This window comes from Chelonia mydas, chromosome 1 (genome assembly GCF_015237465.2).
Source record: "Chelonia mydas isolate rCheMyd1 chromosome 1, rCheMyd1.pri.v2, whole genome shotgun sequence".
Taxonomy (NCBI): Eukaryota; Metazoa; Chordata; order Testudines; family Cheloniidae; genus Chelonia; species Chelonia mydas.
In genome coordinates, this window is record NC_057849.1 from 137,449,433 (window position 1) to 137,467,839 (window position 18,407).

Consider the following 18,407-nt stretch of genomic DNA (forward strand, 5'->3'; position numbering starts at 1 on the left):
CCCACCCACCCCGTCCCTATTCCACCACTTCCTCTTCCCCCACTCCCCCCCATTCCTCACTCCCTTGCATATTTTTTTTCAAGGGTCTCTGCCTCTTCTTGAAATCATCATCTTTTCATAACCAGGCCTCGTTCTTTTCCAGGCTATCCACTCTGGTGTGGAATGACATTTTACTCTGTGGAAGAGTTATTGTTGCTCTCACAAGAGCCATAAATTCCACCTTCATCTTCAATAATTATGGTAGCTTCTGAGAGTTGTTTTGTGATTTCTTTATCAAGGTTTCCAAGTTATTTAATCTGGCATCCAATTTTACTGTCAGTCCTTGAGAGAGAGTGTCTCTGAGTCTTGATTTTATCATTGATGGCTTACATAATAATCACTCTGAACTATAAATCAAGAGCCTGATTACAAGCTCACAGTATCACCCTGATGACAGAGGAGTTTCCTGAAAATGGGACAGTCTCTTTAGAGAGGAGGAATCTATCAAGTTCTCTCAAAAAGTGTGTTAGGATTTCTAAATGGTGTTAGGGAAATAAATAACCTTGCCTATTTTAAAATAGGCAAAAAGAATTTACCCACAGTTTTTTTTTTTTTAATTAATGGATTCTGACAGAGCTCAAGCGAACATGTCATTAAACAAGTTTAGCTTTCTCCTTTCAAACACATGCTAGAATTTCACCCTTTTCTTTCTGGAAGAGTGCTTTAAATTATGGCTGCTGGCAAGACAAAATGACATCTGTCTAAAAGCATTTGGTAGACTAATGTTTCATACTGTATCACACACACTGTAGACATGTTAATGATTCTGATCATCATTACACCATAAAAACTAAGCAAATTACACCATAATCTCCAGTCACTCTGTCTCAGATAAACTGAGAATGTGGCACAGAGGGCTTTAAAAACAAGGTAGCAGAGGTTGGATGACTGGTTTTATGGGCCAGCAAAATACGTTCCAAGAAATTACACAATATGGCCTCAAGCCATGAACAATCCAGTCATAGATGCTGCTGCTGCTATCCAGCAATGACATTTTCCCTAATCATTTTTGTTTAATTTTTTGTAAGTGTAACTTGTCTTGTAGGAATCATAGAAATCCAGAGCAGAATTTCAGCTCAAATTTTATCCTATATGATAAAGCAAAACAGAGGGAAATAATTACACTTACCTCTTTTTCAAAATCAGAGGGAAGAAGCTTGACAAAGTTATCTGGAAACACTCCACGCCTGCCATTGAGTTCTCCTTCCCACCAGCCTGCATCAATGCAATCCTACAATACATTAAAATAAAATGTCAAAAATTAAATGTACATGTATGCTGTACAGATTTATGGGTTGAAAGGCAGTTTGCCATAACCTTCTGCCTTTTCACTTCAGCAGGACAATTTTCTAGAGTTTCAGGTACGCAGAACACTCTCCTAAATGAAAGCCACAATAATCACCTTGGCTCATACTGTGATGTGGAAGAAGGAGGAAAGAACAATAAAGGTAAGTGCTTAATCAAGACTGGCTGGGCTTAAAGTCAAATGTTACCATTTAATCCATGAAACCAATAAGGCCTTTTGGCAGGTATGATATTACTTCTCTCTGATTTCATTTTAGTAAAATAAAATGATTTTATTAAACAAATACATTTTAGAATGCATTCTAAGCAGTAATAAGGCTCCTTTATTTTAATACTAAGGCTCTGAAATGTAAAAACTCTTCACACTAATAACTTTTACAATTATTAAATTTGATCACAAGTCCATTTGAACTGTTATATGCCGGTTCATTATTTATTACCACCAGTCATTGATTAGCAGTATGTTTACATCTACCCAGAAACTTCCTTAAGGCATCACTATCATCTGCAGCATTCTCTGAATAGCACAAACTAGTGTGTATAACAAAACAATTCTACTATGGTGGTGACAACAAAAATATTGAGTTATGACATTATTAGATGACAGGTTGGAGGCACAGGCTAATTCTAAATAAAAAAAGAAAATTAGGTATCTTGGTAATGAACCATAATAGTGAAATAGAAAAAACGATGACAATTTAACAAGGTTTTTCATTATTATTTATTATTAATTCTATTATTATTATTATAACGAGAGACGGCAGACACTGTTGTTCAGCGGTTTATAGCTTTGATAAATGACACAGTTCAGACTGAAATTTTCCATGCTGGGTGTATGCCTCAAGCTGAATTTTATTTGAAAGTTTCAGTCATTTAAAAAATGACATTAGGGAAAATATGTTGTTTTGCTCATATTAAAAAATTCATTACAGCCATTGAACTGAGAACCTCTATCATCACCACGTTTTGGAGCAAGGTCCTGACAATTGGTAAGGGGTTGCCCTGGTACCAGGGATATGCCTTTTGCTGACCCTGTGAATATTCAACCACATTTGCTCATGTTAAAATGTCTGAAAATTCACAGTTCACACATGCTCAGTAGACACTTGTTAGAGTTTGGAGGTAAATTCTCTGAAGATTCTGTCTTCAGTGAGAATAATCCAATACAGGGCTGTGAAGACCACTGGCAAAGTGTCTCATCCCTGTCTAGTGCCTTGTCCACATAAAAAATAATAGTCTACTTCTGCTAGCTGTTACGCTGTTAACTTAAATGGTAGAGGACTATCAGGTGGATGCATAGGTCCGAACGCTGTTGATGACCCAAGTTGAGAGTCAGTATGATTCCACGTGATAGAATTTTTTTAAAGTAAGAAATAACATTTAAAAAACGTACGTTAATAGAACATTAAGGTCTTTAATTACATAACCACATACTACTTTTTTCACAGAATGGATGGTCCTCAGGGAATGAATTGATGTCATGTAGTGAATAAAACTGCTGTCTGTAGGACCCTGCCTCATTTCTCACAGAAGCTGGAGGTGTGTAATCAATGAGACAAGGAACTGCAGGAAGAGAGAGGATGGTCTTATGATTAAGGTTGTGTCCCTGCATCAGCCACAGAGTTTCCATGTGATACTGGGCAAGTCATTTAAACTAAAATGTTCACAGCTGGCCACTAATAGTAAGTTCCTCATTTTCTCGGTGCCAAACACGAGACCTTTGTGGGTTGATTTACAGAAGTGCTGATGCAAATGAAGTCACTGAGAGGTGTGCTTTGAACATATAGTGCTATACAATGCTAAATACTGGGGAAAATCAGGCCCCAGGTTTCTCAAATTGGGCACCCAAAATTAGTGGAAACTTTTGACCCTAATCCCTCTGCCTCATTTCCTCATCTGCAAATTGGAGATCATACCATCCCCTCACCTCACAGAGGTACTATGAAGATAAATTAATTGTTTGTAAAGCACTCAGATACTATAGGAATAAGCACTATAAAAAAGCTCACGAGGAAGTGATTAATTCTGTATTCAGAGTAGGGTTTGAATCATGTGCAGTAAATAAGGCATGGGGCCACACATGGAACTATGAAGATTAAAATATATAGAATAGCAGCTCATTCAGTGAGTACCGTCCAAACTGTGCAATGAATGAAGCAGGTAATAAAAATAGCAGATGATCATGGTAATTAAAGACTGTATTATAATACAGACACATGAGGGGGCCAAATTAAGGTTGCATGGGCTTACTATTGCTTTTCCAGGTAAGCAATTGCTTTAGTTGCCATAGAGATGTGATTAATTAATTACATTAATCCAGAACAGATGGTGTCCCCCCACTCCCACAACCTGTCAATCAGGCTTATGCAGCCAATCGCCACACGGGATTTTTCACACATTAAGCAAATCTTCAGACAGACTCTCTAATTTTTTCATTCTCTGTCTTATATGCAAGAAGGTCCTTCTCTGTCGCTGAGCAGAAAGAATGGGGAGACTTCATCAAAAAGAAAGCTAAGCTTAGAGAATGGGTGTACCTCATCTAGGATGTCACCTTGCAGTTCACCATGAAAATACAAGATAAGAAAAAAAAAGAGGAATTTGTGTTAGATAAGAACAGGAGTGTTTAATTCAGAGCTTTAAGGAGTATTGTCAGGAACAGTTTGAACCAAAATTTAGCTTTTGTAAAAATAAGCTTTAACAAAAGCTAAAGACCAACAGAACTGTTTTAATTAATTTCTTTTAAAACTTCCAATGGAAACCTTTTATAAAACAAAATTATATATTCCCCTGCAGCGTTTGTAAGCAACACATTGCAGTATTATGCTTTCACATAAGAACCTGAGTATGTGATAACATGACTTATAGAAAGTATGTGGTAAAACAAAAAAATTTGACTACTCTTTTCATCATCCAGCTGAGAGAAACGTAAATCCTAAACAGCACAGTGAAAAGTAAAGAGGATGTTTAACTTTTTCTCCCTTTAAAAAGAAAAGTTGGAGGAGTTTTTTGTCATATACTCAGGAATTTTTGTTTCACATTATTTTAAGGCAGACAGATTTTTAAATACACTCCTAGCAAAATTAACGAAGCAATAAAATGTAAGATAAAGGCCATGGCTTATTCATATGCTTTCATATAAAGAGCTTTTTATCCATAGATCTCAAATCAATTTACAGAGGAAAGTATCATCTCCATTTAACAGATGGGAAAATGGAGACAGAGAAGAAGGGCTGGGCCCAAGGTCACAAAGCAGGCCAGTGGAAGAAGCCAATTTGCAACCTACATTCTCCTATGCTCCAGTCTAGAACCCTAATCACTGGACCATAGTAAAGTATTATTACACGAAATAAAATTATTTGTTAGCTAAGTATCTTCTGTAGTAAAGGAGAAGCTTGGATTAAAAAAACCCAGTAAACACCACCTAACCCCTGGGCATGTACTCAGGCTTCTAGCCCTAGCCTCCATGGCCACACTGCTATTTTTAGCCCACTGGCTTGACCAGAACTAGTGCATGTACATCTACCCAAGTTGAGAATTATACCTCCCAGCTATTGTGCAGACGTACCCTATAAGACAAAGAAAAAGATCACAGGGATATCAGATAAAATGTCAATATGACCTGGGATTTTTAAGCAATTTATCTTAAAAAAAAAAAAAAAAAAAAAAAGGTAAACAGAAAAAAACATTTAGTGTCGGAGAAGTAGCAAGCGCAAGAAACAGCATATACCAGAATAATCGGATACCTAGCATTCCCCAGGATGTCTAAGAATTTTGCCAGTAATTGTAAGTGTACATTCTGGCATCCACTAAAAGAATGATCCCTTTCTTGACATCAGCAATGACCAGGGGAAATGGGAGTAAGGACATCCCTCATGTAATCAGAAATGAAACACACCGAGCTGCAAAGAAATTATAAAAGGGAACCATCTCAAGAAAACAGATATTTTTCCAGGAGGGCAGAAAAAGAAGACAAAGGTCTCAATTCTGAAACTGGAGCCTACAGTGAGCAAAAGAGACAAGGCAAAATATCAAGTACACAAGGCGATCAAGACTTGAAAGAGAAAATAAAAGGAGCACCTGATCTGTTAGCATGTAAGCTAAAGAAACTTGTATTTGGAGCACCAGATTTCTGATACCACCTGCCAAGGTGAAGGAAACATAGGCACTGCTTACAGTATAAGACTATGACTGCAGGATCACATTTCAGCAGCTCCCAACTGGGACCTTGTAGAAAACTCTATCTTGGCTTATAAAAGCTAAAAGAACAGTGAAGTCATATTTTGTCCTTCTGGGCTAAGACGTCATTATAGTACTTGGTCTCTCAGATGGTGGGCTGGTGGACTAGCACATTCTTAAATAGACTACAAAACTGCTGAATTTTTTCTTAAAATTACAAATGAGGGGGAAGACACAAACTTTGTAGCTTCTGTAGGCCAAGCTTATTGCACATCCCAGAGGCTCCTTGCATCCCTCCATTCTCCCTACAAGCACCCTGTGCACCACCCTCCCATCCCCCTCTGTTTCAGGGACTCCCTGCAGCTCCCCCACACCCAGGGGCTGTGTCTGTCCTCTATTCCCTCACTACCATGTGCCAGGGCTGTGTGTGTCTTTATTCCCCTCGCCCCCCAGGTCTCTTCTTCCCCATTCACCCACCCAGTTCCCTCACTAGATCCCCACTTCCCTCATCACCACATCCCCCCATCACTGCCAAGTTCACTTCCTTTCTCCTGACTCCCCTCTGGATCCCTGCTTCCCTCATCACCTCCACTCCGCCATTCCTCCTCCTCTCTGAGTCCCTGCTTCCTTCCCTCTTTATCTCCACTGCCCCATTCCTCCAGTCGCTCTAATTTTCCCACTACCACTACTCTTCCCTGTACTCTACAAGCCGTTATTTCCCCTACAGCCCCACATACTATGCTCTTCCCCCACAACTCCTCTCTGTAAGACACTTATTTCTGTTGGAGTCCAAGCTACAGAAAATCTTCCCAGGCAGTTACATTGCTACTTGTGATACGTGTAGCCAGCAGTAGGGGGTAGCAGAGCGCATCCTCTGCTTGCAACACCTCCAGTCAGGGTTCCTTTGCACAAAATCAATATGCATAACAGACAGACAGAGAAATGCCATCGAATTGAGCGTTAGATCTCGCTTTGCTTGGCCAGCAAACAATGGTATTCTTTGCAGCCTGCTCTAAAGAGCAAGGGAACAGACTTTGGCTAATAGAATTCCTCCACAGTGGTCCTGCCAGCTAAAAGAAGGCAGTTCTTAGTTATGATTCGTTGACACAAGCTAAGGCAGCGTCACTGCCATAGTCTCTGTGAAAACCTGTTTTGTACATTCAGCTTTAACGCTAACACCTTGTGACAAAGTTATTCCCCTTAGTACAGGTAGGGAAGAGAAGCAAGGGAAACGTATCACACCCAAGAAAGGTCTTAGGGATTTTTATGTTTGATTTAACAAAAGAGGACAGGGGAAATGTTTGTTTTCCTCTATACTTGGTTAATGTTATGTTATGGAAATTGCCCTGACATAAGCACTCCCAAGAGATGGTGATAGTGGGGGAGACATGGTTTAGAGGTGGGAAAACTGCCCTTTATTATCCTTCCTTGAGGTTTTCAATGGGGGAATTGTCTTTTTGTGTAGGTGCAGTAGAGAGGGGAATATCACACCTTTCTAACCTTTATTGCTTTATGCTCTCTATTTTTAACCTGTTCTTAGCTTTTGTCTGGCCAGCAAATCTCTTATTCAACCCCTAGCCCATCCTTCCTCCCCACGTGAACCCACTATTCACTTTCTTTAGAAAACCAGAGGACAGGAAGTCGCAGTTAGAAGTTGCAGTGCTAAAGTGGATTTAGTCCAGGCACAGATGTGCTAGCATTGTGCCAAATCTGGCAGTCCCATCAATAGGGAAGGGACAGGTGTTCTGTATGAAGCAACGAGAAGACTGTTTGGTAAAAAAGAGTGCTTGGATATAGGCCAAAAGGGGGCTTTTCCTAAAAATGCACTTTGCCTAGGAATGTAAACAGGATTCTTCTGGGGAAATGTGTTTATAAACTCAACCTTCCTTCTGCAGCAAGGAGGTGGTAGAAACTGCCTCCCTCAGGCAGCACTGTAATGACTCTGAACCATTTATGTGTTGGTTTACTTACAGGATAGCTTCTGTAACTGCAAGAGAAACCCCTTTAAAACTGAAGGACTATGATGAAAGAGCGTATGGGAGCTTTACTCAGCCTGCTCCAGTGGGAGGTGTGTGTATTCAGCACATCAGAAAATCAGGCCACTTTTTATGTAAAAGCTAATTTTATGTAGATGTCTAATAAGGATATATGTGCCTAATTTTAAGCACCCAAGTTTAAAACGTGTCCATTCTGTTCTGTCATACTCTTCTACTGATATGTAAATTGTTTTGAAGCCCTTTGTATTATGACAGATTTCAGCTATGGTTATGTGCTATTGTGCTTTTCCTTTTACAGTCTGTGTTTAAAGTGCAACTTCAAAATGTGTATTCAACAGGGCTCCTTATTCAGAGTGACAGTGCTACAGTACTGCCTAAACAACCTCTATAAAATAAATCCTCCAGAGCATGGAAGCTGGTTAGGTAGATAGGTCTTACATTCTCTCAGTTTCCCTCAGCTACCTCCCTTCCACCATTCACAATCCATGTATCTCCACCAGTATCCCAAATAACCAGTTTCAGCGTAACAGCCATGTTAGTCTGTATTCGCAAAAAGAAAAGGAGTACTTGTGGCACCTTAGAGACTAACCAATTTATTTGAGCATAAGCTGAAGTGAGCTGTAGCTCACGAAAGCTTATGCTCAAATAAATTGGTTAGTCTCTAAGGTGCCACAAGTACTCCTTTTCTTTTTGCAAATAACCAGTGTTGGACTTCACTCTGACCACATTTAAATGGTTATACATTCATGTGTTTGGATGATAATACAGGGCTGGGTGGTTTTCATAAATTATTTTGTAAGTATTTCTGCACTAGTGTGTGTAAATATGTGGTGTAGAGTATGAGATTGAAAATGGTGACTGTGAGATACATCTAGGAACCATTTTGTGTGAATTGGTGATCCAAATTTTAGTGGCTGCTCTACAGTTGATGGTAATTTTTATGTAGAACTTACAGAACAGAAGTTTACATAAATATGTGCATTAATGTATACTATCTGTGGTCAGAATGAATTCTCATTGGTGCCCACACAGGCTTGGGTTTGTCTGTGTTTGTTCCCTTGGTGGCAGCCAGGTCCAGCTCCTTGGTACACTGTAGTACCACAAACACTACTTACTACACACTCACTGTCTGTGGGGTGGATGAATGCTGGGACACTGTTGGCAAGCTTAGCCTTAGCCCTAATCACCAACGAACCTTGTGTGAATCATTGTTTGGAGGAGCTGAATTCAAATTTTGCTTTATTTGTATGACACCCATATTACATGGGCTTTGGGGTTTTTTTTTCTCCCAGAAAAGAAAAAGGCAGTTTCCAAAGCATTTGGGCATTTTGCCATGAAACCCCCCGCCCCATTAATTTAAACATGAGTTTCTTAGCTAAAACCCCATGCAACAGTTTGAAATTAAAGGCGCTAATGATTTAGTAACTTCAAACCCATTGTGTTACACTGACCTACCAAGTGTCACTCACTTGGAATTAATTTTAAGGCAGGTTCTAACATACACTTCTTGCACTGTAGGATTTTACAACATGATTAATTGAGATTGGAAATCTCCCTCACTGAAATTATCACATCTTTACAGCCCTGCAAATTTCTATCTGAGGCAAAAATAATTTCATATATTCTACCAAAGTTAGTTTTTATTTTGTATAAAGCAATACTTATGCAAATTATGTTTAGATATCACAAAGGGAGTTACTATTAGCCCATAAGTGCTTCCATGGCTGAGAGGCACTCTAGACTCTGACCCAGCTAAAAGGGTCAACAAGGCAACCACCCTTTTCCCTGTTAATGGAAAAGTGCATATCTAGTTCAGGTTCATATAAACTCACGACACAGGTTTTCCTATTTCCCTAATTCATAGAAGTCACAATATACAAGTTTAGGGTGGTTGTTTTTTTTTAAATAAAATATAAGAGGTAGGCCAAACTGGGTCACATTGCAAGTACTGCTCTACTCTTCATTTTATTTTTTTTCTTAAAATCACTTGAAAAAAGGAGGGTCATGCTGTGTAAGTGACCATTCTTGATCACTTTAATAACAAGCAGTAGTAATTTAGCCCTTTGGTTCCCTTTTCTTCTGCACCCAGAAGCCCCACCCAACCCATACCACCACCTAGTTTCATGCTTTGGGAGCAGGGTGAGGGGTGAGCAGCAGAAGTACCGAAGGCAGCAGCATATGCCTGAAGACAACAAGCTGCTACTGCTGCTTCCAATGGCATCAGCTGTCTGATCCTGGGGGATATCTGGGGGCCTGCATCTGGTAAGGGAAGGCCAAGTACCATGGCTTCATCAACATAATAGAAAACCTGAGGTGGTGTAGGAGGGTCAAGAGCAACTGGGCTGAGGTGGGGAAGGGGATGTCCAGCTAGCAATGAAGCTGTGCAACCACCGATCTCCCTCCTTTCTGTTATCCCTGGAGCGATTGCAGCAGTTATGGTAGCCACATCTGCACTCCTTCCAGCATCTGGGAGAGAACCCCCACTGTCCTTTCCCACACACATGTGGTAGGTGGCCAGTACCCTTTTCTCATGGGGTTGGGAGAAAGAGCCAGTGGAGGTTCCCATGTTGCCAATTCTTGTGATTTTTATTGATGGTCTCATGAGGGTATTTTATACTTTAATTAATGCCTGAGCACCTAGATACATGTGACTGCAGAAGAATCTCAGTTTCCATTTAAAAAAAAAAGTAAGTTTCTAGGCCTCACAATTGTGGAGAAAAGGTTAAAAACACAAACCAAATGTAGCCTGAAAGCTCAAAACCAGAAATCAAACAAAAGGAATCCCGAATTTATTATTTTTATATTATTATTAGTAAGCCACTCATGACTTTTGGGGGCCTGATTTATGATTTTGAACATTTGGGATCAGCACTACCCAGGTTCCCTCTCAGGGGCAAATCAAAGGGCGGCTGGGAGAAGAGCAGAAGTAGCTCTACCATCTGTTAGCTTCCCACCTTAGCACAGTTCTTCTGCGCGTTCCACTTACTCCCTGTCACATTCTCCATCTATTTTAGCGTGCAGTAGTGTTTTCTGCTGCCTGCTCCACGGCAGTCGGATTCTTGACAGGGTATTACAGGTTTCTGTGTGGGGCAATCTGGGTGTGGGTGGCTCAGTGGGAGATCTGGATGCACAGGGGCTTGTTGGGGGGTTCAGATGCAGGGACAATGGGACTCTGCAGGGGATCCAGGTGAAGATGGTTGGGACTCAGCAAGGGGGGGTCTGGGTGTAGGGAGAGGAGCTCGGCGGGGGAGTCCAGGTGTTGGAGAAGTAGGGCTTGATGGTATGAGGGTCCAGGAGCAGCTGGTTGGGAATCAATGGGGTGGGGGCCTGGATGTGGGGGGCTCATTGGAGGGATCCAGGTGTAGAGGGGTAGGGCTTGTCAGGGTGAGGGTTCGATAGGCCTGCTTAATGGGGGACCCCTAGCTGCTGCCGAGGGGATGCCGCATGCCAGGATGCCACTTCCCCCCACGATTCTCCTATCTCCTTTTCTTCTCCATCCCACTCCCACATTCCCCTCCGCCTGCCCTATTCCACCCCTCCTTCCTTCCCCACTAACTCTTCCCCTCAACCTTTCATCCCCCTTCCCTTACCCAGCCCCACCAAGGGCATTCACTGTTGCACAGAAAACAGGAAGGCTCCCCGCACACAGAAGGGGAGCACGACTGGCATTAGGATCCAGGAAGCGGTATTCAGAGGTAGCCCAGACACAGCCTCCTTCAGCTGGGCAGCACTGCGCTTGCAGAAATGAAGGGGGGGTAGTGGCAGGTAACCCCATGTGCCCCTCCCCCACCTCATCTCTGTTTGGAGGGAGCAATCCCCCTTCAAACTGCACACATTGTTGCCCCCGTCTTCCTCCTGGCCCCCATCATGTCTTCCCTGATGTTTTCTGCACAGAAGCACAGGAATTCGGGGTAGGGAGAGTTGTGCGGGTGTGCAGTCACACAGAATCCCCCCCAGGAGTAATGTATGTATGTAAAGCTATAGCAATATCCTATAACTTGAGATGCATAGAGCAATTTACAAAGACTGCTCTTTTACTCAGCATGGCTCTTGTATTTCCGAGCTAGCCGGTAAGTGTGTATAGTGGCCTTTTAAATGTATAATTACATCCCAGTACAATTAAATATGAGGCTATAGTTAAGACATCAACTGCTAGTTACTGCTTGTGTTTATTAGGATTTTCCAAAAAGTTGCTTGGCACAGCGGGACTGGCAAGTGGACAGTTACAACTGTTCTAGAGAGCACTGTTGAGACCAGTGTAACACAGCAGCTCCTCTGAAAATGTAACTGCAGAATGTGTGCACACATGCTGGAGTTTTCTATGGTCACGTGAGTTTTCTGAATACTCCAATAAAGGGGCTTTTTGCCCATGCAAATAGATGAACTTTCATATACTGATAGCATTTTTGGAAAAATGTACCCTATAAGACTTCTTTTAAACCTAAGATTTTATAAATAAATTTAATTACACATACAAATATCCAGATAATTAGCAAATTACACAGTGAAAAATATAAATTACTCAAACTAATTATGCAGTGAACATCGCAAAACAGTGGAGTCTTTTGGAAAATAAAATCCCCCTGAATAGTAGGAACCTAGAGATTCTGAAAGAAATGATAGAAATCTTCAACACAATGCCTTGGTCTCTGCAGAAGGGCTCTCACAAAATATTTTCCTGTTCTTGACAACTGTAAGTTACACATGTCTGTTTTCCTTCTGCTTTTGTTAAGTAGGTACATCAAGAAAGACGCTGAACTTGTAAAACCACATTATTAGAAAGAGTCATGAATGTGTCTTACATTTTTAGTACAGAGAGCTTTCATGTGTCAGCTGTATCTGACAGCTACATATTAAATTATTCCTACCATAATTTTAAGTCTCTTTCTTGCATTTCCCCCCACAATTGAGAGCCAACCCCATAATTTTCAAAAGCAAAACCACCAAATTTGAGTTTTGAAAATTTTAGCCTTAGGACAAGTGTGTTAACACTTTTCCAGAAATTATCAGTAAGTATAAATTTTTAAAAGACCTCTTAATTTGGGGATTATACTTCTCTTCTAAACCAGTGGGAATGTGTTATGTGATCTGTGCACATATTGTGGTGCCAATTCAGGATAAACAGAAGCTGTAGTTTTTATTGGAAGCCATAGCAACTGATGTGAAATCTTGTACAGTAAAACATTAGGTCTTTCCCCATTACTGCCCCTTTATGCCATTCCACTAGTGTGTGGGGGGGTGGGGGGGTGGGGAGGTAAGGCAGGGGAGGAATGAAGTGGTTACTAAACTAGAAAGTTGGTTTAAAAAAATACTCGAGGAGTAATGCATATAAGCAGGAGGGGATTTTACCTTTGTATATGGCATTGGTGAGACTGATACTGGAATGCTGTGTCCAGTTTGGTGAACACATTAGAACATAAGAATGGCCATACTGGATCAGACCAAAGGTCCATCCAGCCCAGTACCCTGTCTGCCAACAGTGGCCAATGCCAGGTGCCCCAGAGGGAGTGAACCTAACAGGTAATGATCAAGTGATCTCTGTCCTGCCATCCATCTCCACCCTCTGACAAACAGAGGCTAGGGACACCATTCCTTACCCATCCTGGCTAATAGCCTTTAATGGACTTAACCTCCATGAACTTATCCAGTTCACTTTTAAACCCTGTAATAGTCCTAGCCTTCACAACCTCCTTAGGCAAGGAGTTCCACACGTTGACTGTGTGCTGAGTGAAGAAGAACTTCCTTTTATTTGTTTTAAACCTGCTACCCATTAATTTCATTTGGCAGCCCCTAGTTCTTATATTATGGGAACAAGTAAATAACTTTTCCTTATTCACTTTCTCCACACAACTCATGATTTTATATACCTCTATCATATCCCCCCTTAGTCTCCTCTTTTCCAAGCTGAAAAGTCCTAGCTTCTTTAATCTCTCCTCCTATGGGACCCGTTCCAAACCCCTAATCATTTTAGTTGCCCTTTTCTGAACCTTTTCTAATGACAGTATATCTTTTTTGAGATGAGGGGACCACATCTGTACAGAGTATTCAAGATGTGGGCGTACCGTGGATTTATATAAGGGCAATAAGATATTCTCCATCTTATTCTCTATCCCTTTTTAAATGATTCCTAACATCCCGTTTGCTTTTTTGACTGCACACTGTGTGGACATCTTCAGAGAACTATCCACAATGACTCCAAGATCTCTTTCCTGATTAGTTGTAGCTAAATTAGCCCCCATCATATTGTATGTATAGTTGGGATTATTTTTTCCAGTGTGCGTTACTTTACATTTATCCACATTAAATTTCATTTGCCATTTTGTTGCCCAGTCACTTAGTTTTGTGAGATCTTTTTGAAGTGCCTCAGTCTGCTTTGGTCTTAACTATCTTGAGCAGTTTAGTATTGTCTGCAAACTTTGCCACCTCATGGTTTACCCCTTTTTCCAGATCATTTATGAATAAGTTGACTAGGATTGGTCCTAGGACTGACCCTTGGGGACCACTAGTTACCCCTCTCCATTCTGAAAATTTACCATTTATTCCTATCCTTTGTTCCCTATCTTTTTTAACCAGTTCTCAATCCATGAAACGATCTTCCCTCTTATCCCATGACAACTTATTTATGTAAGAGCCTTTGGTGAGGGACCTTGTCAAAGGCTTTCTGGAAATCTAAGTATACTTCCCCTTTCTTTTTCATTTTTAAAAGGATGTTGAAAAACTGGAGAGGGTGCAAAAAAGAGCCACAAGCAATGATTTGAGGGCTGGAGAAAATTCCTTACAGTGAGAAATTTTAAGCGCTCAATCTGCTAAATTTGTCAAAAAGAAGAGTCAGAGATGATTTGATTATAGTATATAATTACCCTCACGAGGAGAAAATACCAGGTACGGATGGGCTCTTTAATCTAGCGAAGAAAGACATAAGAACCAATGACTGGAAGCTGAAGCTACACAAACTGAAATTAGAAATATGGCATGACGTTTTTTAAACAGTGAGAGTGATTAACCATTGGAACAAATTACCAGGGGAAATGGTGGATTCTCCATCTCCTGATGTCTTGAAATCAAGACTGGTTGCCTTTCTGGAAGACATGCTTTAGTCAAACACAAGTTACTGGGCTCAGTACAGAGGTAACTGAGTGAAATGTGATTTGCAGGAGATCAGACTAGATGGATCTAACAGTCCTTCCTGACCTTAAACTATGAATTTAAATAATCAGATAATCTATAGCAAATTTGACATGCTTTGATGAAATATTGCACATGCAGCAAAAATGATCATGTTCACTGAACAAAACAATTTCTCCTAGAGATTTACTTGCCGTGTTCACTCAGCAGAAAACAGACTATCACAGGGAAATAGATGCATCTCAACACACAGAACCTGCATCATTAGTGTCCATATTCTAAATAAAACCAGAACATACAACAAATCTGAGGTGGTTCTGATAACACCTATATTTTCTCTGTTGGGCCTATACATCACACGTGCATCAACAATATTTGTATATAAAAAAGAATCTATGACAAAACCTAGAATTAGTCCATTAGAATACATTTGTAGGATTATTTAACTCTGTTTTTATTTATAGCATAGTAGTGCCTAGGGATCAGGACTTCACTGTGCTAGCTTCTGTGCAAATGTAAAATAAAAATGGACTCCCTATTCTAAAGATCTTACTGTCTTGGATTTATGGTGACAAGATGCAATGGTGGATGAAACAAACAGACCAGCATAAAGGGGAGGATGACATTCAGTGAAATGAAAAAGTTTTGCATGCTAATCAATAGTCACCGCGTGCCATGTGTTTAGCCATTTCAACAGGTGGTGTTTTGCAGGGACTTCCAAACTTTTCCTTTTTTATTTTAAAATTTTAAAATAAGTTTGAGTTAGCACTGCATAATTTTAGTTTAGTTTTTAGCTTAGCAAACAGACCTTAACAGCCAGTGTTAAAAGAAGCAATTCTTAATCACTGTATGTATGCAACAACTTGTCACCTTACTCTCACAGCTGTGGCCTGCACTTCCATTTGCCAAAATTCATGTTCTTACCTTTCCAACAACAATATGATCTTTTAATTGCAAGACACTGGTCTAGCCCTGTAATACACTAGAGTCAATGCAAGCCTAACTTGTAGGATGGGAACAGGAGGATGAAAACAAGGAGAAAGGAGTCAAAGATGCATGAACTTCATTTTAGTGCATGTTTAATAAACAACTTTTATACACATATCAGCAAGTAAGAAAAGGAAGTGTCATTTATTCCATCACCTGTAATTAATTCAGTCTTAAACATTTACTCAAGTGTGTCATTCAGAAAATGACTGTTTCGCTAACACTTCTGATCGCAGCAGTACGACTTGAGATGCATTTGGTTACATGAATATTTCATCAGCCCCCATCCCAAGGAAGACCTAGTTTGGTGCTTTATTTTTAGTCAAACCGGTCAATGGAAAGTCACAAGACATGGAAATAATCCAAGTGTTAAAAGAAAAAAAAAAATCTAGGGCAAGTATAATCACCACAACAACTGAAAGGAAGAGGAAGAGGAAACAACTCATAGACAGTTACTAACAGTTTATTTTTCCTCTCAGTATATTAATGTATTTTAGAAAAAGAACCTCTTCTGTGAGCTCATTCCTTTTTTCCTAAGTATAGCATCTATTTTAGATAATTTATAAGGTACTGTGCTTAAGCAATCATGCTTCTTTTATATGATAACTAGGATTCTGCCTCAAATATTTGCCACAGAGGAACATTTTCTAAGGGCCTGATTCTACAAACATCTAAAATCACCATCATACAAGGTACTGACAGTTCAGATATGGCAGAATGCAACCACTTTCTATTCCTTCTGGTTCAAATCTTTCAGTCCTTAGGCTACAGGATTTTGCCCTTATCTGAGTAAGTACAAAATGAAACGCTTAACTATAAGCAGACTTATTTTCACCTAGCTCATCAGAAGTTTAATTCAAAATAAAATTATCTATCATATGCAGAAATATAAGGTCTCATCCAAGATATACTCAATTATTTTATAGCTTTCTGAAGAGAGAATTTAAAAGCATTCCTGAAGTTCTTTTAAGGTATTGTTTTTCACAATGGGAATACTCATAAAGCCCCAAAGAAAAACTTGTCAGGGCCTTTAGAACTCCAAAAGAGGACTAATGCTATTCTTTAAAGACTATGGTTCTTGAATTCTTGCATGAAGTATGATGTTATTTGATGCTCGCTCACCTTACTGATTTCAGTGTCTGTATACAAGACTGACATGTCTGTTGCACATGCTCAAATTATTGAAACCCAGAATGATGGCATTTGTGAGTGAACATTTATTGCAAATAAAAAGGCATTTTGGTAGTGACTACTTTAAGATAAAATTAAAAATAGTTTCTATTTACTGTAATAGATTAGGGTTTTTTTTCCCCTGGTTGACTTGAATTTTCTTAAATTGCTGTATCAGACAAACTTTTTTATTAAATAAGAAATGTCCCTAACCAGCTATATCTGTCAGAGAAAGAAAAAAGTTGAATTACTAGAGAGACTGTCTGGAAAGGGAACTCTCTTTTTCTTTTGAATGAAAGAAAGAAAGAACGCTTTAATTACTAGATTATTTTTTCAGCTCTGGAAACCAGTGTCTTCCCGGCCAATCAGGTATACTTGTATGACTACATTATGTGATTATCAGTGTGAACTTTTTCAGGAAGTTGAGAATTCTGGAAATCAATAGGGAGATAAGAAGTGGTTCTTAAAGACAGTTCTTATAGCTTCTTGACACTGAAACCATAGTCTATCATCCACTGGTTGGCTTATACTATCACTTTAAAACAAAAACGCTTCCTACATTCTTCTATTTTCTGCTGTTGCAGACAATTTTCTTTACTGTGCCAATGTCTCAATCATTCTGGGGTGTCAAACATCTGTAAGTTTATGGACAGCCTACAGAAAATGTCAATAAAAAATATCAGACTGATCTTAAAAATTAGAAGGAAATATTTTCCACCTGTAAAACTCAGTGATCTGGTCACATGCTCAGTGTGATGAGATCCACTGGCAATATCAAGTAGCATCCTCTACAGCACACCATCCTTTTCCTGTTCCCTCCTCTGCCCCCCTGGCCTCAGCTAACTGGCAGGATGCTGGTACAATAGCAATTCCCCATTTTGTTCCTATAGCATCCTTGCACATCCATGAGAGCAGCTGCTTCCTCCACAACTCACACCTAATTCAGTTCTTCTTAGAAGTCTCAGGAAGGCCCTCTGGTCCACTACCTCCTGGACAAGAATGAACAGATCAGAGGTTTTAAAAGGGAAAGTTGAAGGAAACCCATCTGTTGTCAGGTCTTGGAATCTCTAGGAGAGTCAGAGATGATGTGCTCTAGATTCTGAATTTCATTCTTCCTTGTATGTTTGTATAATTAAACTATTATGTTGTCTTTCATTTTTCAAAATAATAATGATATGGAATACTTGACCACATGTTCTTTATTGCTTGGAGCTCTGTAGAGATTGATGTAGAGAAATTAAATCCTTGCAAAAAAAATCTCTCATCAAATGGGCTGTATAGCTGTTGGGCTGTCCCTTCTTAAACAGTTTATTTTCTGTAAACCTCTGATATCCCCAAAGTCTTATGTAGTCGATCATAGGGGGAAATATTTATTAGAGATGATCTATACCAGAGTTCACTTAGTAGTTCTTGGGAACAAAAAGGCTCCTGGGTGGTACTGTTGAAAGTTGGGTAGTATAGTTATTATTTTGTTGAAATAATATTTGGAATTCATATTTTCTCTGCTAGTAAATCATTATACTTGTATGGCCTGCCTCAAATTAAGTGATCTTATCTTTTTCACATTTATAAATATTAAAGGAAAATGTCCCAAGATCTATGAAAATT

At 39.7% G+C, this 18,407-nt stretch overlaps 1 protein-coding gene across 13 annotated transcripts in view; it reads right to left on the bottom strand.

The window, feature by feature from the left end:
* Positions 1-18,407, bottom strand: part of SH3KBP1 (SH3 domain containing kinase binding protein 1) — a 352,898-nt gene that overhangs the window by 42,741 nt on the left and 291,750 nt on the right. For all 13 annotated transcript variants that reach the window (XM_043537957.1, XM_037901491.2, XM_043537958.1 and 10 more), the window contains one exon: positions 1,169-1,270. In XM_043537957.1, the coding sequence (XP_043393892.1) occupies positions 1,169-1,270 (102 nt within the window). The remainder of the gene's footprint in view (positions 1-1,168; positions 1,271-18,407) is intronic.